We start from the raw sequence: 27,171 nt of genomic DNA, 5'->3' as shown, positions 1-27,171 counted from the left end.
GCCACATCCTGAGGTAATCTCTTCTAGTGTTTAACTGTCCTTACAGTTATATGCCAGCATATCTTTGTCCTTCAGAGATTTCTCTGTCTCTGTGAATAGGTGTTTGTTCCAGATAAGGAGTTAAGATTTTACTTGCCACATTTTTGCTCTATGCAGGAAGATTAATCATACATATTTAGAATGGTTCCTAGCTCTTTCTGAACAATTTTAGTGACAAATCCAGCAGTATCCTGGTTTAATAAGTTTAAAAGTTACCACTCTTGCTTTTTGACTTTTATGAGTACCTTGTTAGTATGAACATAACAATAATGACTCTGAACCTCAGCAGAAATGGGTGGTGATATGTCCTCTCCTCTTCATCCCTATAAGGAATACCAATCCAGCTGTGACAGACAACTCCTAGCTCAGTCGTTGCAATGAAGATACAGAAGGAAAAGTATTTTTCCACCTCCCTTTTCTTGCCTCTATGTAGGATTTAGCATAGTCAAGCCTTAAGATTTTAAATGTAATTAAAACATAGCAGACAGAAAAAATGGGAGCTGTTTTGAAACTTACAAGTCCAGATTCAGACTTTTGTGACTTGGGATCATATCTGATAAAATTAATATATAAAACTTATGCCAGAGTGTAAATGTTACATATATAAAATTGGAGGTGCATTATATATAATAACACATCACTTAGATAGCCCTTTCCTTTTCTAGATTTCAAAGCAGTTTACAAAGGCAATTATCATTACTTTCCCTATTTTACAGGTAGGGAAAATGAAGCAAAGAGAGAAGAAGGGAGTTGCCAGACAGAGGTTTTGCAGTAAGTCAGTGGCAAAACCAGAAAGGGAAGTGAAATCTCTGGAGCATGAGTGACTGGTGCCTCCCGAATCTGTGGGAGAACTCACAGAAGCTACTGATGGCGGTGACCCTCTCAGGTGGGGCACCAGCCCTACCGACAGCATCAGTGTTGGCCATCATGGGGACACCGCCCCCTTCGGGGGGGGCACATGCACCCCGGTGCACACACTACCAGTCGCCTAGGCTCTGGAGGTTCAGGCTGGTGCCCTTTCCCTTGAACCATGCTACTTACTGATACTTATAATTAACTTTTTACTGACTTGTAATGAACTATTAGTTTTACAGCTTGTTTAAATAGTGGAATTTCACAAACAGAGGACTGAAACTCAGTTTTTGTATGCAAAGTCATTACAGTGAATTCTATTTTCCTTATGCTTTTAGCAAAGTATCCCTGAAGTTTTAAGTAAAATGATATTTGATTTTAATTAAAACCATTTTCTAACATCACAGAAGATTTTTGTTGGTCCCTTAGTAGTTGCCTACGTCAGTAACTGCATATTGGAGTTGGCAAAAGTAATTTTTGGAAGAACAACCATTGAATTCCTGAAATATCATTGCAAGTACGTTGAGTCAGGAAGTGGTTAAAAGTGAGACAATCTTATCTTAGACTTCACTGTAAGTATAGTTGTTGACTTAAAGCTCTTAGTAAATGATTATCAGAAACCTGTCATGTGTGACAGTGTATTCAAAAAGCATAGCACAAATACTGCTTCCTTTTAAACAGTGTTTATCTGTTGTCATCTCCACCTTACTTCCAGTCCCTCAGAGGAGAACAAAAAGCGAAATCCAGCAGCCAGCATGGAAAACGGAGATTTTACCAACATGTATGAAAACACAAAGAATGCTAACCTCTATGAAATTCCAGATTCAGAGGAAGAAAAAGGTGATCATCTTTATGATCAAGTCCAGAAAGGCCCAGCATCACCTTCCTCCACAGCCACTCCAGAGAGCATGGACATCAGCTGTCAGGACAGCTCAGAAAGCAGTTGCAGTAACTCCGTATCTTCTCATCAAGGAGGTGATGGGGACGATGGTTCAGCTTCATCTCAGCAGGGTGCTGAAGAAGACCAGGCACGTCAGGAAGAGCTGGAACTGATGAGTCCACGGCAGGATGACAAAGATGTGCAGGCCATGATGTTTGGAGGTAGAATGCTTTCTCCAACTAATTTCCAACTTCAAAAGAGCCCGAGCCCTTCCACCAGCTTCCCGGTTCCTACTAGATATCCACTTAACAACAACTTGGGAGAAACTGACAACTTAGCAAAGGAAGACTATGAGATTTACCTTTTTGTCAAGGTAAGAACTTGTCTTCCTAAATGTGTATATTATCACTAGAACCAGAATCAATCCAGGTATTGACTTACAGCGCTAAAATGTGAGTGGCACAAACTAGGTTCTGTTCCTCTGTGCTGCTGTGGATAGACTCCTTCCCCGAGCTAGCTTGTTTAAAGCTGGTTCTGGCATCTCTGCACTTCACTGCAGTTTGCAGTTTAAATGTAACTACTTTTTCCTTGTAAAATGGGGAATACACTGCTAACTCACTTACATATGTTACTTTGAGGTCTAGGGATGAAAACTACTATGTGGACCTGACTTAAGTGATTCAAGACATAAAGCCAACAAAATACTCCTATTCAGCAGGCAGTGGGTCATTAATACTGTAGAGGAAAGCCAGACTTTCTTTTTAATAGTAGCAATAAAATGCTATTTTAAAATCTTCTTTAAAACAGATTCTTCTTATTTTTTGCAATGGTTGGATTAAGCTATTTCTGTATTCAAGTTGTACATGAATCAATAAATAGTCCAGATCTCTCTTTCCCTAACATAGATAACACGTTGTTGGAGTCTCTAAATCTTAGTCACCTAAGTTGTTAAATAAACTATATGCTTTACACCTTCATCTTCACTATTTAGTAAACTGCAAACAAGACTCCAGGCTCTTGCTCCATTTTAACAATCTAGGGATCATATCCCAATCCTTTTAATCATTCTGAACAGCACCTTCATGGACACTACCAGGGATGTGAATAGGATAGGATGTTTTGGGGAGTTCGGTAGTATCCAACTCAAATGAGGTTATCAGAATTAGCCCTCAGTAGCCTGAGTGCTTTGAAAGTAGAACCAGAGATCAGTTTACCACTAATGGTGAGTAATACTGTTAGCAGTGTCAACAGTTGATATTGAAGTTATTTAAGCAAGAACATATAATGACCTTTGCATTGAAGTAAGATACCGATTATCTGTTACAAGCCTTATCAGGTACAATGATGGCCTCTCCTTAGTTAAGATTATACTCAGCTTCCATTCTGTAGCCCCTATGCCTTTGGCTTGAAAATTACCACATTTACTTAGAGAGGATATAAGGGAACATTTATGGAAAGTATAATAAGAATCATCAAATTGTCTTTGAGTTACAAATCGTCAAAAATTCCTGTGGTTTGAAAGTGTTTTTGTTTCTTTATTTCCCTGCAAATAAATATGTCTTGCTACTCAACCACCACCTATCTTATTCATAGTTATATCTCTGAAAAAAGCATATACAGTAAAATCCCTGTTATCCAGCATTCTGCTATCCGGAACACTCTACTAACCAGAATTTCCGGTACTAGTATTAACTTTTTATTAATCATTTTTTAAGAGCAGGAGGGATGATTAATTCATTTAATCTGATGTTGTACAATACAGATCATAAAAATTCACCCGGTTACACAGTGATTTGTATTTAATGAAAGCAAATCTTGACAGGCATCTAATTTTGATCTGATTGAATTTATGATACAGTTACTCCAGCATTTCCCTTGATGTGAGAGGTTTCTGTCATGGCCCTCAAAGGGTAGTATATGTGAAAACATTTTTTTTTGGTTGTCTGATTACTGCTGAGAAAGAACGTAAGAACCTATGGATAATTCCTTACAGAGTTGTCCCTGTACTGATAAGAATGTGTTAATTATGTGGGCACTCTAAGATTTATGATGCTCCCTATCATTTGATTTCCTTGCTTTTAATTGTGCTTTGCTTTTTCAATGAATCATTAATATATATTTGTTTCTTTAGCAATCTTAAATTGTTTTTGAAATGACATATTTTGATTTTGGAATAACTGTTAACTGCCCCGCAATTCATTCTTGCTGGCTTTGGTTCAAGAAGGCTTTTCCTTCCCTTTCCATGTAGGAAAAAAAAGATATATACACACAGAGAATCCCTTTCATCCAGGGATCTTGGGAGGGGAATCTTCTGCAAGAGTAAGAAGAATGGCAGCTTAAAAAGAGTCAACACTTAAAAAAAGTTAAGGGACAAGCTGTATTACTCTTCTACCACTGAATTTTGCACATAAGCAGGTGAACATCTGCTGTAAGAGCTTCCAAACCATTGTCCAGAGAGAGGCTGGTGCTGTTACTGTTCCTTGAGAAACTAATGATCTTGCAGAAACGTGTCTTAATAAGTTAGTGGAAACATTTTTTGCCTTCTCATATTGTTGTAATCAAGTATTAACTCTACTGAGGGCAGCATAAAACACACTATCTTTTGTTCACTTGGAGAGCAAAAGGCAGCGGGTAAACCAGGTAGGTACATATTAAAGTAATACAGAACAAAAACTGTGAAATAGCCCTCCCCTTCTGTTATCTCCATTACATGTCAGAAATGAATCTGGGGGCAGCCACAACAATGAATAATTAAAACTGTCCTATTTATTTCTATTGGAACGCCAGCCCACCAAAGCCCAAGGCCAGTGTGCATTGATACAGTGTAGCCCAAATGAAGAAATAATAAAAACACAACAAAATCAAAGTTGTAGTAGCTTATTGTATTCATACTCTGCTCTCTTAGTAGCCTTCATCACCCACTTGGTTTTAGCTCTTACTTGGTTTTACCACTCCTAATTCTCCCAAAATGGATTCTGCTCAGATCTTCTTTCCCTGCTTGTGTTGTACTTGTCTGTGACTTCCATCATGGCTGAATTCTTTTTTCTGTGTAGGGATGTCATGCTGGGCATCTGCTACAGGCCACCAAACCAGGAGGAAGAAGTGGACAAGGCCTTCTTTTAACAATTGACAGAAGTGTCCAAATCATAGAACTTGGATCTCATGGGGGACTTTAGTTGTCAGGGCATCTGCTGGGATTAAAACCGCAGCTTGGGTCACCTCCTCTGGTTTTCTACCCTCCTCCTGGACTCTGTTCTTTCTCAGATAATACAGAACTATTATGTAACTAGCCAATTGCTCATCAGGAATGATGGGGAGGGGGGTACAGGTGGGGACAGAGCACTGCCACCCACCACCCCGTGCCACTGTTGCCTCCCAGGAAGGGAGTGGGGGGCAGCTTGCCTCACTATCCCCTTCGTCCCACTCCGCCAGCACTCTGCACCACTGCCGCCTCCAGCACCACTGGCCTTGCCTGCCTCCCTGACCCTCCTCCTCGGAGGCCTGCTCCCTCCCCTCCATCCCCACCGTCATGGCAGCATGGGATTGCAGAGATGTGGTGGGATAGTTCATATGATTGGAGTATGATCATGATTGGGTATGGTTTGTGCAGGAAGGATAGACGGGGAAAAAAGGAAGAGGTTTTCTCCTATATATAAAAGTCATGTACATGTGTTCTGGGGTGCAGTATGAAGTGGAAGGTAGGCCTATTGAAAGCCTCTGGGTAAAGGTCAGAGGGGACAGCAATGGGGAGGGATGTCATGCTGGGCATCTGCTACAGGCCACCAAACCAGGAGGAAGAAGTGGACAAGGCCTTCTTTTAACAATAGACAGAAGTGTCCAAATCATATACCTTGGATCTCGTGGGGGACTTTAATTATCAGGGCATCTGCTGGGATGAAAACAGCAGTGCATGAGTAGTCTAGCAAATTGTTGAAGTGTGTTGGGGATAACTTTTAGATACAGGTGGTAGAGAGGGCAACTGGTGGGGAAACTCTTCTCAACTTGAAGCTCACAAACAGAAAGAAGTTGACTGAGAATGTGAGAGGGAAGGCAACATGGGTGACAGTGCCCATGAAATGATAACATTCAAGATTCTAAGAGCAGGAAAGAAGAAGACTTCCAAAAAGCAGACTTTAACAAACTCAGGGAACTGGTAGGAAGCAACTGGGAAACAAGTCTGAGTAGTAAACTGCAGTGCAACAAAAGGCACTAAGTCTTGAGTTTCACAAACAGCTGCCTGTGCTTTAAAGAGACCCTTTTAGGGGCAAGGCAGTAAGTAAGCTACTGCAATGTCCCAGAAGAATGGGAAGTGCAACAGAAGCCAATCTGGCTAGACTGTCTCTTCAATGACTTGAACCTCAAAAAGAAAGCCTACAAAAAGTGGAAACTTGGTCATAGTACTAGGGAAAAGTATAAGAGTATTGAGCATGCAGTGAGAATATTAGGAAGGCCAAGGCACAATTTGAGATGTAACTGGGAAGAGCTATAAAAGGCAATGAAAAGTATGCCAAATGTAAGAAGGTGACAAGAAAAACCATAGTTACCTTATTGAATTCAGAAAGGAATCTAGTTGTGGATGATGCAGAGAAGGCTAAAGTATTAAATAGCTTTTTCATTTCAGTCGTTACAAATAGGGACAGTTATCAGATGATGAAGGCAGTTGGCAGCAACGATAGGGAGGGAGACAAACAACCTAGAGTAATGGCAGAACAGGTTTCATAGTTTCATAGTAGCTAGGGTCAGGAGGGACCTGAACAGATCATCTAACCTGACCCCCTGCCACAGGCAGGAATGAATGCTGGGTTCACAAGACCCCAGACAGGTGATCATCCAACCTCCTCTTTAATTTGCCCAAGGTAGGGGCAAGGACCACCTCCCTGGGAAGTTGGTTCCAGATTTTGGCCACCCTAACTGTAAAATATTGCCTTCTGATCTCCAACCTAAACCTATTCTCCATCAGCTTATGACCATTGTTCCTCGTCACCCCAGGTGGTGCTGGGGAGAAAAGAGCTCTGCCTATTTGCTGTTGATCCCCCGTGATGAGCTTGTAGGCAGCCACCAGGTCCCCCCTCAGCCTCCTTTTGCTGAGGCTGAACAGGTTCAGGTCCTTCAGTCTCTCCTTGTAGGGCCTGTCCTGCTGCCCTCTCACCAAGCAGGTGGCCCTCCTCTGAACCCTCTCAATGCTGGCCACATCCCTTTTGAACTGCGGCGCCCAGTACTGGATGCAGTACTCCAACTGTGTTCCATCTCTGCCTTGGCCTTCCTAATAGCCCTCCTACACTCCCGGGCCAAGGAGGAGTACTTCTCCTTGGTGATAGTTCCTCCCTTCCACTGGTTGTATGCCTCCCTTTTAGTCCTCAGGCATTGCTGAATGCCCTTGCTAAGCCAAGGGGGTTTCTGAGCACTCTTACCCCTCTTGCTTTTCTCAGGGACTGTTATCCTTTGGGCCTGGAGGATCGCCCCTGTAAGGTACGACCATCCCTCGTGGGCTCCCATCTCCTCTACCTTCTGGGCCCTTAGTGCCTCCCCCACTAGTCTCCTAAGCTCATTGAAGTTGGCCCTTCTGAAGTCAAGGGCTTTAGCCTTGGTGTGAGGCCTAGATGCCCTGCATTGGATAGTGAAATCCAGCAGGTGATGATTGCTATTGTCCAGGTGGTCAAGGACCTGCAGTCCCCTCACCAGGTCATCCCCCGTGGCTAGGACCAGGTCCAGCAAAGCGTTACCCCTAGTGGGGCTGTGTACTTCCTGGATAAGGTGAAGGTCCTGTAATAGAGCCAGGAACCTACGTGAGCGGTCAGACCTGGCTGTCTGCTCCTCCCAGCAAATGTCTGGGTAGTTTAGGTCACCCATGACAATAACATCCCTTGACCTAACCGCCTCCATAAGCTGACTGGAGAAGTCCTGGTCTAGCTCTTCCCCCTGGTTGGGTGGTCTGTAGTAGACACCCACTGTAAGGGTTCCTTTTGCCACGCCCCCCTTGTAGTTTGACCCATAGCGTCTCTGCCCGACCCTCCTTTAACCCGAAGCTAATCCTTGATGATGTGAGGTGCTCTTTGATATAGAGCACAACCCCCCCACCTTTCCTCTCTGTCCTGTCTCTTCTATATAGGGTGTACCCCCAAGTGCCCACCACCCAATCATAGGTAGGGTCCCACCAGATTTCTGTGAGCCCTACTAAGTCTGGGTTCTTACTTGCAATCAGGAGGCATAGTTCCTCCTGCTTACACCCCATACTACGAGCATTAGCATAGGTTAGGGAACACTTAGAGAATCCAGATACTTTCAAGTCAGCAGGGCCAAATGGGATGCACCTGAGGGTACTGAAGGAATTGGCTGAGGTCATTTCAGAGCCATTAAGTATCCTCTTTGAGAACTCATGGAGGTTGGGTGTGGTCCCAGATGACTGGAAAAAGGCAAATATAGTGCTCATCTTTAGAAAAGGGAAGAAAGAGAACCTGGACAGTGGCATAACTAGGGAATGGCAGAAAGGGCAACTTCTTCAGGTGCCTATTTGGGGGGTTGGGGAAAAAAAAGCAGATGCTGCTGGCAGCTGTGCAATTGTAATTGTGACTGCAGCGGCAACTGGAAGTCACCACTACGCTTGTGCTCTGGGCACATGGCTGCATCCCTACACTGCTGGATCTAGGAATTGCAGACTAGTAAGTCTGACCTTGATACCTGAAAAGATCATGAAGCGGGTCCTTAAGGAGTCTATTGTGAAGCGTGTAGAGGACAAAATGGTGATTGGAACAAACCATGGATTCACCAAGAGCAAGCCATGCCTGACAAACGTGATTTCTTACTATGATAAAGTGACAGGCTCTGTTGATGTGGATGTGATATACCTTGACTTCAGGAAGGCTTTTGATACCGTCTCCCAGGACATTCTTATTAACAAGCTAAGGAAATACAGACTAGATGAAAGAACTAAAATGGATACATAACTACTCTATCTGGATCTTCCTGATCAGTGAGTGGTCATCATGACTCAATGTCTAGTTGGGAAGAGGCATCAAGTGGGGTTCCTCAGGGGTCTGTCCTGGGTCTTGTGCTCCTCAAGATCTTCATTATGGATTATGGGATTGAGTGCATGGTTAGCAAATTTGCAGATGACACCAAGGGGTACAGTATTGCAGAGAGAGACCTGGCGCTTATAGTAGACCATAAGCTGAATATGAGCCAACAGTGTGCTCTTGTTGAAAAAAAATGCCAACAGTATACTGGGTTGTATCAACAGGAGTGCCACTTGCTAATTAAGGGAAGTGATTCTTCCACTCTATTCAGCACTGGTGAGGACTCACTAGGAGTATTGTGTCCAGTTTTGGGCCCCACACTTTAAGAAGGATGTGGACAGATTGGAAAGAGTCCAGAGCAGAGGCCTGAGAAGCAAGACTTATGAGGAAAGGCTGAAAAAGCTAGAGGTATTTAGCCTGGAGAAGAGAAGACTGAGGAGGGATTTTATAACAGTCTTCAAGTACCTGAAGGACAATTATGGAGAGGATGAAGCTAGTCTTTTCAGCCACAGGGGACAAGACTAGGAGCAATGGCTTCAAGCTACTTCAGGGGAAATTTAGGTTGGAGATTAGAAGGAACTTCCTGGCTGGGTGGCCAAGAATTGGAACGGGCTACCTAGAAGAACCAAGAAATCTCCATCCTTGGAATTTTCAAGACAGCTGATGTGGTTTACTCAAGGTGGATCCAGCCTTGAGCAGTATGCTCAAGGACCTTGTGAGTTCCCTTCCAGCCCTACTTTCCTGTGATCCTGTGACCTTTGTTTGGAGCCTCTGGCTGATTCTCAGGGGTGACTGAAGTGATAGGTCAGCCTTATCTTGTTCAGATTTGACAGCTGGTTGCTTTGAAAATGTTGTCATCCTGCTGTCTCCTATAAACTGTATTAATGATAGAAGGACCCTTTGCTTTGGGCAACAATAGCTGTTACCACTACACATAACATTTCCTTCTAGGCAGCAGTGACTCTTCATGCCTTACCAGAGATGGCTGCTGACTGGGTATCAGAGAGAAGTAGTAGGAAATCAGAATGGCAACAAACTCATTGTATACAATAGCTTTAGCAAAATTGAAATTCTGTTTAGAATAGAAAATTAAGTTCAATATCTCAGCTATCACTCTGCTCTAAATGTGGATAAGCACTGACGTGTGTGTAGATACAATATCAGTCAGGCTCCTGACACATGTTCAGGATGCCATGGGATCTAATGCACAATCACAACAATTATGTTTCCTGTTATGCTACACTTGCATGGCAGGAGGCACGACTGTGGGATTGGGGATCTGATCTCCATCACACCATATTGCTGGTGCAAGGTGAGAATGGGATCGTGACCCTGGGCTCCCCCTGCAACCAGCAAGTAGGAGGGCAGTCATCTGATCAGCGCTCCCAGCTTCGGGAGCATATCAGAGTCAGGGCTCTGATGTACCCCAAGGCTGGGAGCACTGATCAGCTGAATGCCATTCTCAGCTTGGGGGGTGCAGTGGAGCCCTTGACTCTGGGAGCCCCAATCAGCTGCCAGACGCCAGCACGTGTCGGAGTTAAGGGCTCTGGAGGCTTTGAACCCAATAAGCCTCTGTTCCTAGTGCCTGGGTTGCAGTGGAAGCAAGGGCTCCTGTGTACCCCCATGGCTGGGAGTGGCAGCTGATTGCAGCTCCCAGCCTCAGGAGCACATCAGAGCCCTTGACTTCAAAGTGCCCCTGAAGCTGGGAGTGGCAGTCAGCTGATCTGTGCTCCCAGCCTCAGGAGCTCATGGGATTCATGGGCTCCCATGTGCTCCTAAGGCGGGGAGCCCTAATCAACCTCTTTGAGAACTCATGGAAGTTGGGTGGCCACGTGTGCCATTTAAGGAGTGCTGGGAACCAATCACAAGGTTATCACACATTTTGTGTATTAAATTTGTGGCTTATTCTTTGTTTTATTCTACCTTTAAGTGCATTAAATGGTAACCTGGCGCCACACTAAAATGTGATTAACTAGTTATTTGCATCTGAAGTGTACCATATGGCAGGGGCCTCCAACTCATTTACACCTGACATTGTCTTATACAGTTTGTTCTCATCTTTTTATTAGTAAAGGCACTCAGAAAATGTTCAAATAACGGTAGGCCAATATGCTACTAAATTCATTTTTCATTGAATTTTAGTACTCCGTGACTTTTGTCAGCTTCATAGACTTGTTCATGATTTACAGTACAGTAGCTGGGAGGAGGCTTGAGCATTTTGATAAACATCACAGGCTCACTGTACCTCTGATAATAAAGAATACAATAAGTGGTGGCCATGGAAACATTTGTGAATTCAACATGTCTGAACTTGTCACAACCAACTAGCAAGTATTTAACAAGGCTGGGGTTTTCTCAAACAAAAGCCTTTGAAATCTGAACAGAAATAGGACCAATGTTCAAGCTAGGATACTTACCACCTGGGGCAGCCTGACATAAATGCAGCATTGGTTTAGAGATCCAGGTCCACAGTCAGTGCAAATTGCGAGCATCTTTTATCCGCAGCCTGGGTTCCTATTCAGTAGTATTTATGTGTTCTGTGTTTGAACAATTCTTGGCGCTAATCAGACAATTTAACTATCTCCCTGAATTATGAGGGCTTTATTTAGCAGCCTTCCACTTATATCAGTCTTGGCTTTGTGGGAAAATTATAAACAATATCGTCTCTGGTTTTAAATAGTTCCTTGAGAGGTTTATATCCTCCCCATTCAGAAACCTGGACTTTAAAAAGCATGTTTCCACCTCCAGGATCTGAGCAAAAGGAGGACTCCTCTACATGTGATTGGTAGAGGTCTTGTCACTTCTGTCAGCACCCTGTAAAGCAATTCAAATTCCATTTAGTGGTGAGCAAGGATGCTATGCTTATGCAAGTTACAGTATATTTAACATCAGCCTTAGCAGGGGCTATGTTAACATGAAGAAAGAACAAAGAATTCAAAGGATGCAGAAAAAGTAGGATCTGAGGAAGGAATGAGGGTGTGAGTTTGGGTGTGCTAGAGAAGGGGATGTCATAGACAAAATCTCTTAAAATAAATTGTTGCAAAGAAAATGACAGTTTGGTATCCAAAGAGGTTTGGAAGCTTTGAGTTTGAACTGAGTGCTATTTTATAGACCTCATCATATTTCTAAGTGTATTCTCCTGGATATTTTCCTTTTCCTTTAAAATGTAGGGTTTTTATAAAATATCTTTTATTTTAAAATCAATCAAACAGCCAAATAGCAGGAAGCACAAAGCAAATTCAGCCCTCTTCATATGAGCATTACTGATGGCTGTAGCTGTTAGCTGTAATATTCTGAGAGCTAAATACTTTTCTCCTTTACATGACTTCATGCATAGAAAATGCACATGTGAATCCGAGGTCAGAAAATAGCCTTGGATGCTTTGTAGATAAGCATTTAACTTCCTATCTCTTAATTGTTTCCTTTGAAATTATTAGATATTTTAATTGCTTTTCCTAGACCTTTAACAGCTATGAAAGAAGGCATATTTACTATCATACCTGTAAGAGCTATGAAGGAAGGCATATTTACTGTCATAGAGACCAGTCCTGCAAGATACTGATTTCCTTCAGCTCCTTTCATAATTTAGTGGGAGTTGAGGACACTCAGTACCTTATTCGTCATTGGACTATTACAGATTCAGAGTGTAATTGCTGAACTCTAGTGAATAAGAGTCTGTTCAGAATAGATGATTATGGGAACGGACACTTTAATCACTGAAGGGTGAGATTTTACTTACGGAAACCATATGCAGTTCTGTTTATTACTTTTCTTACAACCTATGAAACAATGGAAAGTCTCTTGAGAGAGTTTCGTTTTGAAATATTTATTGATGCTTGAGGTCAATAAATCACATTGCAAATATTTAATGCTATGAAATTAGCTCAAAGAGAATGTACAAACAGCAGTGTACCCAAATGGATACTCCTTACCCATCTAAAACTAGAGACAGTTTTGGTGCTCCTGCAAGCAGGAGTGTTTGAACGCTAAATAGAGATAGATGGAAGGTGATTAGATCACTGAGTCTGGATTAGCATTCGTAATTTGTGATGGGATTTTTATGTGGACAGTTTCTGCTCATTCTAGGAAAATCTACATGAATGTGAGTAACTACTTTTCATGTTTTTGGCCAGATTCCAATTTCAAATGCTGCTCTGCTTCAGGGGCCACAGTTTGCAGACAAAAAGTAATTGTAGGTGCAATTTTGAGCATGCGCTTATCTGCTGGCACTGTTACATGTCTAAGTACCTTTTTGCAATCAAGGCAGGCAAGATTCTTTGGGTAGATGTGATATCTTTTATTAGACCAACTAAATAGTTGGAAAAAAGTTCTTTGCAAGCTTTCGGTCACAAACACCCGTCCTTAGGCATTGGGAGACTCTGCAATCAAACCATGTGTAGGGCAAGATCCAGAGGGACATGGCAAGTGCTTAGGTACTGCAGTATCTAAAAATGAGGTACATGGTCGCAGCAGGGTGAATGGGGGAAACAGGTCCCAGTTGACAGAGAAAGTTAGGTGCCTCTAAATGATAATTTAGAGTGAATGGAGAGAGTTAAGCACATCAGAAAGACGATCTACAAAAGTCCCCAGGCTGATCAGGGTTCTGCCTAGTGTTAGCCAACAGGGAAATGAGTACAGGGAGAGGTCTGCCTCTCTGTAACATAAGAATGAGACTTGTTGCTTGCCAATGGGTTCCTCTGTCCATCTCGTATCCAGAGCTGGAGTCCTCTGATGACAGGCACCTAACTAGACAGGACTTTTTTAAGATACCGTGGTGGTGGTGCCTTTTGTATTAGTAGCATAGAAGTTATAGCACTGACCAGCACATGGAAATTTGGTTTCTAGTCCATTCTCAGTCTTCCCCTTGAATCTCAGGGGATTCAAAATCACTCCTCTCACTTCCCAGGAGAGTGATTGAACTGCCTGTCTATAGAATAGTCTTGGAGATAAGCTACCCTCTTCTACCCTGATGAAGCTGACTCAGTGTTCAGCCAAGAATTCACAGATGCACAGAAGTTTAGGCCTGGAAGGCACCTCTTGAGACCATTGGGTCTAGCCCCCCTGGTCTGGATAGGAAAGACTGCTGGGGTCAAAAAACTCCAGCAAGGTGTGCGTCTAGTCTCCTTTTGAAGATCTCCAGGGTAGGTGCCTGCAGCACCCCCGCTGGGAGTCTGTTCCATAGTCTGGTCACACAAACCGTGAGGAATGCAGGAGGAGAGCAAGCAAGAGAGAGTATGCTTGCTCCTTCCACTTAGCTTAGTGGTTAAGACATTCAGCTGCGAAGAGGGAAGAGCTGGGATTCAGTCCCTGCTTTTAGTATTATTTCTGTTTTTCATCCAATTAATGTCTAAGAAGAATGCACAAAGAAGTCAGATTCTATTGTCTTAATGGGTTTTGTGGCCACTGGAATGGCATTTGTCAGATTGCTCTTTTAGACTTTGGCATCTTAGTTGTGTTTCTGGATCCTACCTGTAGTCTTTTGTTTGATTCAGTTGCTTCAAGTAGTAAGTAAAACTAAATCTTCTAAAACTTTATCTTCTCCATCAAATATTGCAGTTACCAAAAAAAAGGTTTGGGTAAGGCCGGATTTAATTTTTTTTCTTTTTGTATGTAGATGTAGTAGTATTTGGATGTACCTGCTATATAAGATTTTAAGAGTGGTTCCCAAAACACTAGTTAAATCTTCACCAGTGCCAAGGAAAGCATAGTAATTACTTTCCATTTCTTACGTATGGCACTTTTGTTAATACATGAACTGTTACATGAACTGTTCAATGTGTATAATGGCATTAGAACTGACCCCTTGTTTAATAGACTTTATTCAGGGTATTTTTGTATCTTTGTTTTGTTCTTTCTAATTTTAATTCTATATGGATTCTAGATATATTCCAGACAAAGCTCATCTCATCGTTCTGGTATTGTCCCAATAAAAGTTTTTAACCCTGAGTAACCAAGACCATATTTTGAAACTTCATCACTTTTTCTCTGTTTGGTAGCAGTCATAGGTAATACAGTAGCTGCATAGTTAGCATCTACATTTAGACTTCAAGAACACTATGTTTCTTGTAATCTTGAGGCCTGATCGTGATCTTACATGATTGGAAACAGGAGGCTGATTATCCTTTAAGTCTTAACATCTACGCATAGCAGTCACATCAACCTTTTGCGTAGAGGAAAATTGGGCTGTTTCTCTTTTTACAGCTTGATTTACATTTATCTGAGATATTGTGTGTGGGTGAGAAGATTAGCGAATGGCAATTCTGTCAGAGAAAACATCCAATTCATAATTACCAGACTATCTTTTATGAACAGAATGTGTGCTTTAGCAGCAGGGCACAACATTTTGCTTAATCTTTTGGGTACAAAGGGTAAAAAAGCTTTGCTTGTGACCTCCATTGAATACATGCCCTGTTTATGCACTGTGCAGATGGGCCATTTCTGCTTCTGGAACAGTCCATGAATCAATGCACAGCCGACAGCACCGTGCCGCCTTCAGCAGTTGGCTCCAACAGCGACTACAGCTTGGTATAGCACAGTAGCATAGCAACAGCTCTAAAATATGGAGCTGCATTGTTTAGGAGGCTATTACTAGGCTGAGATTTCAGTGACAACAAATGCTGTGCAAGTATGTCGGTCATAGTCAAAGGAACCTGAAATGGGAACACAGTATTTCCCTTTCCTTACTTTTGCTCTATTTTTTCCCAGCTCTGTTTTTGACATTTTCCATCCCATACAATGCCAGCATGTGAGTTGCTTCCATGGGGTTTTAATGGAGCGGAAATTAATATTTTTATTTGTAGCGTGATTACTTCCTTGTCGATGATGTCACTAAGGGTGAAATGTATGGAGTGATGCTGTGTGCAATTAAACGGTTGGGGCCTCCCACCCCAAAGGTGGCTGCATTTTATTGGTCACTGAATTGATTTCTAACTGAGCATTATTATAACCTTATTGTTTGCCACCTGAGCCGCATTAATATGTGTCATCCTACATTTAGAATAGATGATGCTGTACAACAATCCCTTCAGTCAAGGCAAATGTTTATTTTGTAACAGTGCCCACTGTATATTAGTTTCTTATTATTTTCTATTATTTTAACCAAAGCAGTGCCTAAGGGCCAACCAAGGGGGTATTTCATTGTGCTAGTTGCTGTATAAACACAGAGTAGTTGACAGACCTGGTTTCCAAGAGTTTACAGTCTAAACAGACAAGACAGACCCATGGTGGGGTAAGGGGCATAACAAAACAGGCAATGTGATGTGTATGTGTAAAGTTCATTGGGATACTGGTAGACCATGCATGCTGGACAAAGTTTGTTCTTTATATTAAAAAACAACAACAAAACTCAGGCATTTGAAGACTAAATTTTGTTCAGTTTATTCAGATTATCAATAATCCACCAGATGATTCAGATTTCTTTTGTGTTTTCAATGTCTTGTGATTAATGAGTCATGATGACCAAACATCCTAATGCTGGATACACAGGCAAATAATTGGATGTCCTGGTTTAGTTCAAATACAAATCATCATTTAGGATTATTTAATCTGGAGAAGAGAAGGGATTTGATAATAGCCTTCAAATACCTGAAAAGGGTGATTATAAAGAGAATGGTAACGGATGATCCTCTGTGGCGTCAGGGGACAGGACAAAGAGTAATGGTCTCATATTTCAGTAAGGTAAATTTAGAATAGGTATTAGAAAGAACTTGCTCACTTTGAGAGTGGTTAATCATTGTAAAAGACTGTCTAGAGAAGTCGTAGAATCTCCATCCTTAGAAGTTTTCAAGATCAGGGTAGACAGGCATTGTCTAGGTACTCAATATTTTGGCCCTATGAGCCTTATGAGTGGTATGGGGCTAGTCTGGGCTGGATTGGACCCTATACAATGGGATTAGGCTCTAGGGCCCCTCAGTGCTTCCATCTGGCCTCACACATTGGGATCAGGCCCTGGGGCCCCATGCCATCTTCACCCAGGCTTGTGTTCTGGGATTGGGTCCTGGTGCCCTACGTGCCAGGATTAGGCCCTGGGGCCCTGTACCACCTCTGCTTGACGCATGCATCGAGATCAGCCCCTATGCACCCAATTTAGTGAACAGGACCATGGTCCATGGGGCTCCCCGAAGACTTGTAGGGAGCCCTGCAAGCTGAATGACATGGTACCAAGGGCCAGATCCAGCCTGCAGGCTGGCAGTTAAGCACCTGTGGTCTAGGGTGTTAGACAGGGATGGTTCTGCTTGAACAGGGAGTCAGACTAGATGGCCTCCTGAGGTCCCTTTGAGATCTATTTTTTTATGGTTCTATTGCATACCTCAGCCCTTTTCCCTGAATGAAATCCATGGCCATTCTTTTGAAAAAGAACTTGACTAAAGACCTCTAAACTCTCCTCTTCATTGGCTCTGAGGGAATGAACAGAACATGAAAACTCTTACAAAAGATCTCTACATCTGCCTTTATTTCTCAAATATACTTGCTTAGTTATTAGTTTGTATTTTAGGGGCTTACTTAGCAGAACCAGCCAACTGAAATTGCACTTCCCAAGGTCTGTTCTAGATATGGTTTATGTAAAATGTTAACTGTTCAGAGAATCTGTGTAGTCATTTTGGATGTGCCTGATTGATGTGCCAGGATGTGCCTGATTGAGAATCTGTGGCCGAGTCAGGAACAGAACATTGTACTTTGGCCCACAGTTATCTGGGCAACATAGACTCTGAGAGAGGTGGATAATTTCATAGGAACATAGGCAAAAGCCAAGGATTTGTGGGGGGCGTTATCTTTTATTGGATCAATTGCATGGTTGGAATAAAGTTATGCACGCTTTTGAATGCAAGACGTTCTTCATTGGGTCTGAAGAGGGAAGCAAGCACAATGAATGTTAAGAGCCAAGAGTAGAGCTGTGAAATTGGAGGCAAGAGGGGAATTCCCAGGACAAACAGGGTGCTTGCAGATGCTAATAATAATAATAATAATAACAATAATAATAATAATAAATGGCTCTTTAATTTAAACTGGGCATGTTCCTGCACTGAGCCCTGCACATGCCCAGAAGAGGCTGCACATTGCTTCAACCCAGTTCGCCCAACATCTGTAAAGATTGGGAGCATTAGTGGGGCTTTTTTGGCACTGTTACCTAATCGCAGATTGAATCAGTTTTAGCTAAAAGCACCAAAAAGCCCTGCGGGAGCACCCAATCTTTACAGATGCTGCAGAACCAGGTTGAAGTAATGTATTACTGCTTCCGATAAAGTGCTTTTTTTTTTTAAACATCTGCAAGCAGCCACAATTAGCAAAAGAAAAGAAGCTGATTGTAGAGAGATCAAAATCTATCAACTAGGAAGGAGGTCATTAATACCTGTTATGTATAGGAAGAAATTCAGGAATCAGGTAGATTATAGTGTATAAAAAAATCAATATCAGAGTTCAGTCCTTGATTCTTAGTGTCCAACCAGCTTATGAAATTTTGTTCCTGAGTTCACCTTTTAGAGGTGTTTGGTAGATTTCCCATGAGCATGAGGATAGCGAGGTCAGAAAGGGAACAACTGTTCTGTGGAAAATGTGCTCCTAGTGTTGTATGTGTGTGTCTCTGTCCTTTGTATTTTTTTGAGTGAGAGTTCATTTTGATGCGTGGTTGTTATTTAGTTTCACATATACAGTTACCATGCAGGCATTTAGTGCATTGGATCAGATATATCACATTTTGGGAAAGGTATGTATAGGACCCATTGATTCTGATGGGTCTGTTGTGGGGGGTGTTGACTGTAGTGGCAGTAGATGTGTGCTAACATTTATTGCTAAGGCAGTTTCAATGTCCCATTTGTTTTCTGTTGAGCAATTTGCTTCTAATGATGAGTTGGGCAAAGCTGGGGGTTGCTTGAAAGCCAGGAGCAGAGGGCCTAGGAATATTTCTTTCAAGGTCAGATCTTTGTTGGGTATAGGTTGTGTGATGATTCTTCTATTAGTTCCAGTGTGGGCTTGTAGGTGACTCCCCAGGTGTGTGGTCACAGCAGGGTTTCTCTTTGTATTATAGCAGGTTACTGTGGGGTACTGGGGTGGCTCTTTCAAGGACGTGGTCTGTTTCTCTACTGGTGTGTCCTTGTTGCATAAAGGAAAGTTTTAGGCTGGCTGGGTGGCTGTCGCAAGTGTTCTCTTCAGAGCAGAAATGGTGGTATCTGAGGGTCTGACTATAGAGTACAGCTTTTTGGTGTGCTTGTGGTGATTACTGTTCTTATGGGCACGTGTATAGTGGTCCATGGGTTTTTTGTATATGGTGGTTTGTAGGGTGCCATCTTGGTTGTGGATCTGGGGGGCTAGAAAGCTGATGTTGGTGTACAAGTTTTCCAGAGAATACCAGTGGGGTAACCACCAGAAAGCTACTCAGTATTCCATTGGAGGTCTCACCAATGAAAAATGGAACTGATAATCCCTTCTCTCTGCTGGAAACACCTCTCCTTATGTATCCGTGGATTCACTTGCCTTCTCCATGACTGTGTCACATTTCAGAAGATTTCTTTAAAAATGATTCTAAATTATATTCTAATACAGCTCAACAATCCCCACCATATTAATCATTAATTGTTATTGGATAAGCACGTTGTTGTATGTTAGATAAACTGGGATGAGCAAACATCAGTCCAACACTATGGGCAAATTATCTTCCCACCACATGCTTTCCTTTCAATAGCAGGGTGCTCTACCCTTTCTGCAAAGTGCTAAGGACTTTCAGCTACAACTAACATCTTAAAATGTTGAGATTGCTCATCATCTCAAGGGTTTCCATCCTGAATGATAAGCTCTCTAGTTCCATTTTTCCAAGGCTTCTCTCCTGGTTCTTATTTCACACTTGTTAGGGTTATTCCCCTATATACAATATCTCTGTGTTTGCACACTTTTAGCCTCTGTAAACAGAACTTTAGCACTGTATCCACACAGATTATTTAAGATGTGACTGAGAGGTAAAGTAAAGAAGGAGCTTTTATGCTGAAATACAGATGAACCTGGCCTCTGTTCTTCCCACTATACAAGTGAAATAATAGTGTTTCCTTAAATCGTATGGAGCTCTATACAATACTTTATTGCTTGGATCAATTTTTCATAAACTCTAGTCACAGACATTCATGATCATTCTGTATTTTGATAATTTTGATATTCGTGTCAATAATTGTAATATTGACACCTTTTGGCTTTGCATTTGGGTGAGCCCTCATTTTTCAGAGATGGCATATCCTAGACTTGCAGGTTCTTTGTACAGAACTGGCAAGTTCTTGTGAAGTAGAAATAATACAGTGAAATTAACTAATCTTGGAATGAAAGGAAAATTAAGTCTAAATGTAAAGACGTTTTCCTAGTTTTAACATTTCTAAGTGGATAGTCTCTAAAGAGGAATAGTGGAAGCCCATCATTTGCTGGAGTACATGCCAAAATACTTGAGAATATATATCAAGGAACAAGTCTGTATTATCCTGGAGTGAGCTAAGGTTACTGAAGAGATCTTTTATAGTTTTCATTTATAGCAAACTGATATTCAGGTGTATATGCCACGTTAATTTCAAGCGACATTGAAAACCAGGTTGCCCTGTATGCCCTTTTTTGTAGGTATCACATTTAGGTCTTCACAAGAGGTCCAGAACTCAGAATATATCCTTATAAAGATTCATAAGGATTCATATCTTCATAATGAAGATATACTCTTCTCCCAATCTCTTTCAAAAATGTCATATTAGAATTCTGTCCTTCAAGGTACTGAGTACTCTGGACCTGATCCAACAATACTCTGAAGCACGTGCTTAACTTTAAGTACATGAAGAATCCCTTTCATATTCTTCACAATGAAGTCAGATCTTTAAAATTCATCTTGTGCTGAAATGCTTTGTTAGTTTGGGCCAGAATACTCCCTCCCTCACAGGACTGAGCTCTAAAAGACTTATAAGCATGTTTCAAGAGGATGTTCAGTGGGAGAACTGTGCAGTGACATCTCACTTTACAAAAGTGGGGAGTGGTTTAATTGTGTCCAAGTGTTATCGTTTGGAGAAAATTGTGGGAAAAGTTTGATGTTATAAGGTAGGAAACTAAATCAAACTAATTGTTCCATTATAATCTTCTTCATTGCTTTAGTACCTCTATACGTGTGATCTCGAAACTAAAGGAAATTAAATGTCCCAGTACAAATGAAAAGTAGGAAAGACTATATGGCTGGCATTATTATTATGTAAGTGATGCAACTTGTGTCACTGTTGATATGCTGGCTGCTCAGTGGGTCTAACTGAAAATACAGGAATTTTCTTTTTGACCAACTCCTATTCCCAGGAATGAAATATTTGCACCAATCAAGTCAACAAGGGTGATGTAACTGACTTCAGTGGAGGCAGGATTTCAGCACGGATATCCTAATGGACCTATAGAAGCACCACAGATATCCTAATAGACCTATAGAAGCACTGTGGGACCTGGAGTTGGCTACCACTCAGCAAACCAGTTTTCAAATCTAAATTCCCAGAGATAAGTCATAAAGCAATGTTTCAGGCAAGGGAAAAGTTTTGATCAGGCAGGAGGTTGATCAGGCCTTAGAAGAGAGGACTGGAGGTTAGAAGAGAAAGGATTTCTCCAGACCTAACACACCTAAACTACAGAATCTCATTTCTGGGATGGGGTAGTAGACAGTGGTGGTGGCCAGGAAGCATACCAGAGAAGGCCAGGAGACTCTACCTCTTCAGACCAAGGGAAGTTTAAGAGCCCATAGATCCAGTACAGTTCAAAATTTGGCCAGTGTTTAAGAGGCACCAAGCTGTCTTCCTGCTGTAAATGAAGAAATCAGGTGCATGGGCCACACCAAAGCATAAATAATCTAAGATAAATATTGGCTTATCATGCAACTAAAAGCTCCTCTGTGTAAAGCAGACAAACAGATTATTTTTTGCTTCTATGCTGCTATGGGCTGACAGAGTTTATTGCAGTTCATCAGACGTGTGAAATGTTAGCAAACATGTCTTTATTAAGAATGTTGATCTATTGATTCGAAGTTACTTTGGTTCATTCCTGACTGACTCGTATGGTATGTTGTGCTGATGCCTTGCCTTGCAGTAATGAGAGATGTGATTAATTACCAAAGGTTGAAGCAATACACTCTTGATTATTTGGCTCCTCCCTACAAGATTGCAGAGAATGGAGTTTGGACCAAAGCAGAGTTCTTTCCAAGCTTTAATGCTGATTGGTCCTGGCACCCATGACTGATAACAGCTTAAAATAGCAACAGTATAAAAGCTTAGAGCACAGCTGCGCTGAGAAAGCATTCCCTTCCTGAACACCACCAGAGAAGGATATAATGTGTTTCACAAGTTTCTACAAATGTATAATTGAGAACATAGTGCTGGTTAAAATCACTTAACAAATAACTTATCCAATAAGTGTAGGTATTTACTGGATGGGTTGGCTCACAGGGGGTGACTGAGTTATACTTTCCAAAACAAACAGGACAGATTTTCAAAGCAGATGGTGGCAGGCTGACCCATGAGTATGAGTGGAAAACTGTGCCTGCAAAATGTCTGTGTTCTTCTGTGCAAGTGTCTACATGAATCAGTCAAGTACGAGCATATACAAGGAGTCTACTTTGCAGATGAGGCTAAAATAGCAACTGCAACATCTTTATTGAGGGTACAGGGTTGTGACCCCAGACAACCTCCAGATTAACCCCTCGGATCCCTCTATATTACTTGTGCAATATTACTGAGGTACATGGACCCATGAAGGTGATTCAAAGAAATGGAGTTAAGCTCCTTGTATAGGCAGTGGGGAGTGTTGGGCACCTACAAAGAGCAATTGAGAGAGCCTGGAGGCTGAATACAGAGCTGCCTGGCTAACAGTGCGTCTTCTGCTCCGGCATCTACCTAAGCTTCCATCCCTCTCTGAAGCTTAGTGCCCAGTGCGGTCCGGTTGAGACCCTAAGGATGGATTCGTCTTCTGAGAACAGAAGCCTAACAGAGCAGGGTTCACATGGTAGTAAGGCCACCAGCCACTTCTTATTTAATATTCTAGTGCAAACGTTGACAACCTATGGCCTGTGGGCTGGATTTGGCCTGCAGAACCATTTGATTTGGCCCATGGGTGTGGCATTAAAGCAGTGGGGGGCTTTGGCAGTGGTCACTCTCCCTGTGCCACCACGAGCAGAAGCAATGGCTGCAGAAGCTCTCCCCATGTTGCTGTGGGGAGAAGTGGCGTCTATGGGAGCTCTCTTTGTGCTAGTGCAGAAAGAAGTGGCAGTGGCTGGTTCCTAGTGCTTACCTTCTTGCACATCTCTGACCTGAGCAGGATCATTCCAGCTTGTGACTTGAAAAGGTTGCCAACCACTTTCTTAGTGGGTAGAGCACTCGCCTGTGTTCAAGTCCCTAGTCAGCCCAGCAAGATTCAAACTGACATCTCTCACTTTCCAGGAGAGTGTCCTAGCTCTCAAGCTCTGGAAGTTGGTTGGGGTCACTCTCCTCTTCTCCAACTGAAGTTGGGCCATGATTAAGTCAACAATGCAAAATCTTTGAGACCCGAAGAGGAAGGCGCAAGAGGGAACAGGCCTCTATAGCTGAGGGTTAGGGCACATTGCTATTTACTGAGGGCAAGACCTGGATTTTGGTCCTTGCTTCCAGGACTGCTTATGCATTTTGCATGACCCAATAACTGGAAGAAAAAATAGAAATAATCCTGGGAGCAAAGATGAGACACTAAGACCATCTAGTTTCCAAATTTGAAGTCCTTGCTTCAAAACATGGGATTTCTGGAGCTGTTCCAAGAACAAGTTACATGAATTTTTTAACATGGGCAAAACATTGTTTTCAAAAACCTCTACATTTTTTCCTGCAACTGAAAAAAAAATCATCATGAAACAGATACCTGGTTTGGAAAGTGTCCACCTCAGTAGCTAAGTTTGGTAAAACTGTAAGCAACTTAAAACAGACTCTTACAATGGAGAGTATTGGAAATTTTGATAATTGGTACTGTCACCTTAACCATAATTAATCCTTTATGTAACAGTTCAAGTCGCTCTGAAATTCTCTTCCTGTGCTCATGATTTGATAGAGCTCTGCACTATGGAAAATGCAAGATTGAACTACTGTTCAGTCTAGTTATAATATTTTAATTGCATTTTTATAATTTAGAGTATCAATAATATTCAGTAAGCCTGACTATTGATCTTGTTGTGTTAAACTGTTTTCAGTTTTGATTTGATATGCTTAATTTTCTGAAAAGGCCACTTATGACTGCTTAGTCAATTTCTCCTTTATTGTAGCATTACTTGATTTTTTTTTATTTATTACTTTAATTTGGTGATCTTTTATATCAAAGATAAATATTGTGAAAGATGCTGGGTTGACCGTCTTGTGCAATATAGGCTTCTTTTTATATGCAGAAGAGTCCTTTATGAGCTGCAGCAATGAATACTTCTGTCCATCCTGTTGTGGGTATAGGGACGAGAAACTAAGTCACTCTTCACGGGGTATTCACTAGTTATTAATCTTTCTGCTTTGAGTGTCAATTATGAGTTTGTGTGTGCTTGCACGCAATATGGACCCCAGTGATGTGATCTGAAAGGCTGCCATCTCATTGAGACCTCTTAATAATCAGACATTATTATTTTTGCTTAGAATGATGAAACACATTTGCAGACATTAATGAATTAATCTGATATCAGATGGCAGTTACTGCCTGGCCCAGGTCAGATTGGAATTGCTAGCATCAAGATAAAGGGCTCAGTATCTTTATTAGCATTCCTTTGACCCACCTAAGTAATTCTATGTAGAGTATCAATACCTGTCATTTAAGTAAGATTGGTGAGAATAGAAAGATGCCCGTCTGTTTTGATAAACCAGTGATGGATGATATTATTGTAAGGCATTGTAGTCAGTGTCCTATGTTTTCCATTGTTCATATAATATCCCACAGAATATCTTTCTGACATGGGAGAAGGTTCAGAGATTTTTATGGGGAAAGTAACGTGCTAGCAATAATCAACCTCAGTATTAAATTGAATCTACTACTTGTCTTGGCATAGGAGTACCTTTCACCCTGAGAGTAGCCGTTGGACCTATTCCAGTTCCTGTTCATGCACAAGGACCTCACCTGACTTTAGCAAGCTTTCAGCCTGAAATAAATGGTACATCCTGGGCCTATAAGTTAATGCTGGGAGCTACTTTCACTGAGGCTGGCACCACATCCACTTTGCAGCGAAGATGCAGACTAAATTGCTTGAGTGCCAGCAATACTTCAAATTTACCACAGTTTGCCCTCTATCAAAAAGGATAGAAAAGTTTTTCCACAATTCATTGAGAAAGAATCATAGGGCAACTTTGTTTACTGCAGCACAAATAATGGGATATGCCTCCAGAAGCACTGGCAACACACATAGATGAGAGCAGCACCAGTGAGGACATAATAACTCAAGAGTACCTGTTTACTCTTAGTCTAGTCCAGCCTGCTCAGACCTGTATGCTGATTGACTGTATTAGCTCTGCAGTTAAGATTTAGCCTAAGCAAAGAACAGCTAAGTATAGTAGAATCAGCATAAAATGTCTCATGATGTGACACATCTGAATTGTAGATAAAACAGATACATTTAATGTTCATTAGCTCTCCCACTTGTGATAATCGGCAAAGAAAAGCTAGCTATTTACAATGCTAAACTTTATTGAAACTCTATCACAAAAGTATCAAGGGGTGGGATGAAAAATGAATGAGGGCAGATCTCTAAGGAGAGTGATACAGCACAGGAGAGACTCAGGGTCAGCAGGGAACATGTTACTTATACAAGGTGTGCAGCACTGCCAGTGTGATGCTAGCCAGACCACAAAGCACAATGAGGTGAAACCTCATTGGTATAATGGGAGACTTCAAGATACTGAAATCTTCTGTTTCACAAATTCATTCAAACATGCCTGCGTCAAAATCCCAAATTTATGGGAATCAGCCTGAGTGAGGGTTCAGTAAACCTGTCTTGGAACCTGGGGTTTTGGCTTCTAGAAATGCCACGTATCTGGATACAGAAAGTCACTTCTTGCAAAAATATTTCACCAAATATCATAGTGAAACCTAAACCCATTTAAAAGCAAGAAGCTGAACGTATGCATCTGTGGACTTAAATCATTTAACGTACCTATCACTCTCATCTCCAATATGGAGGTGAAACATTTCTGTAGAGGAGGTCCACATGTAGGGTGAAATCCTGACCCCACTGAAGTAAGCAATAAAACTTCCTTGTGGGCATTGTGCTGGAGGCTACAGGTAGATGCACATAAAATTGTTTACTATATCTTCTGACTTGAATTCTCCGGATTTCCCATCCATCAATGGCTCCTGTTGCAGGAGCTCTGTAACACTGTTGCTGCAGGGATTTTCAAGTGAGTCAGAACAGAAGCGTGCAGCTGCCAGTCTGCATTACTAGGCCAGGACAAGTTACCTGACTGGCTTTTTTAGTTGTACATAATTCCTGCTAAAATGTTAACTTGTGTGAACTTCTGAGTTTGAGCAGATGAACTGCTTCAAAATGCTGCCCAGATGAGATGCAAATGTAAAAGACAATGGGTGTGTCTACACATGCAATTAATGCAAAGCAATAAACTCCAGAGCAGTTTGAGCTGGAATAAACTGTTCCTGGGTGCAGCATCTACATATGCACCAAGGACAGCAGCAATTTGAGCTGAGACAGAGCAGGCCTGAGCTGACAGGGGGCACTGGAGTCAGCCCAGGGCTCTGGGTGGCGGCATTGGGTGACATCAGGCCTTCCTGGGGCACAAAGGTGCTGAAAGTGCGGAGCTGTGTGGGTAAGCAGGAGTCTGGCCCCTGGCTGGCTGGGCTGACTGGGTGCTATTTCCACCTGTGGTCAGCATAATAATACCGTTGCATCTGTAAATGGCTACACGTTTCTCCACAGTTTATTAGTATACTCCACAGTAAAGTGCACATGTAGACATAGCCAGTGAGTGCAAAAAGATTTTTATCTGCTATAAATATGTTGATAGGGATGAAAGATTAAAATTAAGTTATATCTGTGCAAGACATTTTTATAGAGGTGTACGTATCTCCATAACTAATACTGGTGGGATTATATCACTTTAACTATACTGCTTAGTTTAACTGTACTGGTATAGTTTAACTATATTGGTATATACACTTTAACTATACTTATATATACCAAACTGGTATTAACTGTACTGGTATAATTAAAGTGATACAACTTTTTTTTGCAGACAAGGCCTTAACATCTTAGGCAGAAAATTCTCCAGGTTGCTACATCCACAGAATATTTTACTCTAAATGTAGCCAGGGCTGGCATAACTGACCAGGGAGCACAGGTGGCAGCCTAGGGTGGCAAATTGAAGGGAGCAGCAAAACTGGTGTGCCGGCACTTCTCAC

At 41.9% G+C, this 27,171-nt stretch overlaps 1 protein-coding gene across 4 annotated transcripts in view; it reads left to right on the top strand.

Annotated features, from left to right (window-relative positions):
- The window catches only part of CLIC5 (chloride intracellular channel 5), a 125,331-nt gene that overhangs the window by 11,170 nt on the left and 86,990 nt on the right, over positions 1-27,171 (top strand). For 3 of the 4 annotated variants that reach the window (XM_059728899.1, XM_019491591.2, XM_019491590.2), the window contains 2 exons: positions 756-810; positions 1,607-2,144. In XM_059728899.1, the coding sequence (XP_059584882.1) occupies positions 756-810; positions 1,607-2,144 (593 nt within the window). The remainder of the gene's footprint in view (positions 1-755; positions 811-1,606; positions 2,145-27,171) is intronic. The other variant, XM_014608419.3, reaches the window with a different exon arrangement.

This window comes from Alligator mississippiensis, chromosome 1 (assembly GCF_030867095.1).
Source record: "Alligator mississippiensis isolate rAllMis1 chromosome 1, rAllMis1, whole genome shotgun sequence".
NCBI classification, from domain to species: domain Eukaryota; kingdom Metazoa; phylum Chordata; order Crocodylia; family Alligatoridae; genus Alligator; species Alligator mississippiensis.
Note: the sequence above shows the minus strand (reverse complement) of the source record. Positions and strands in the feature narration are given on the sequence as shown.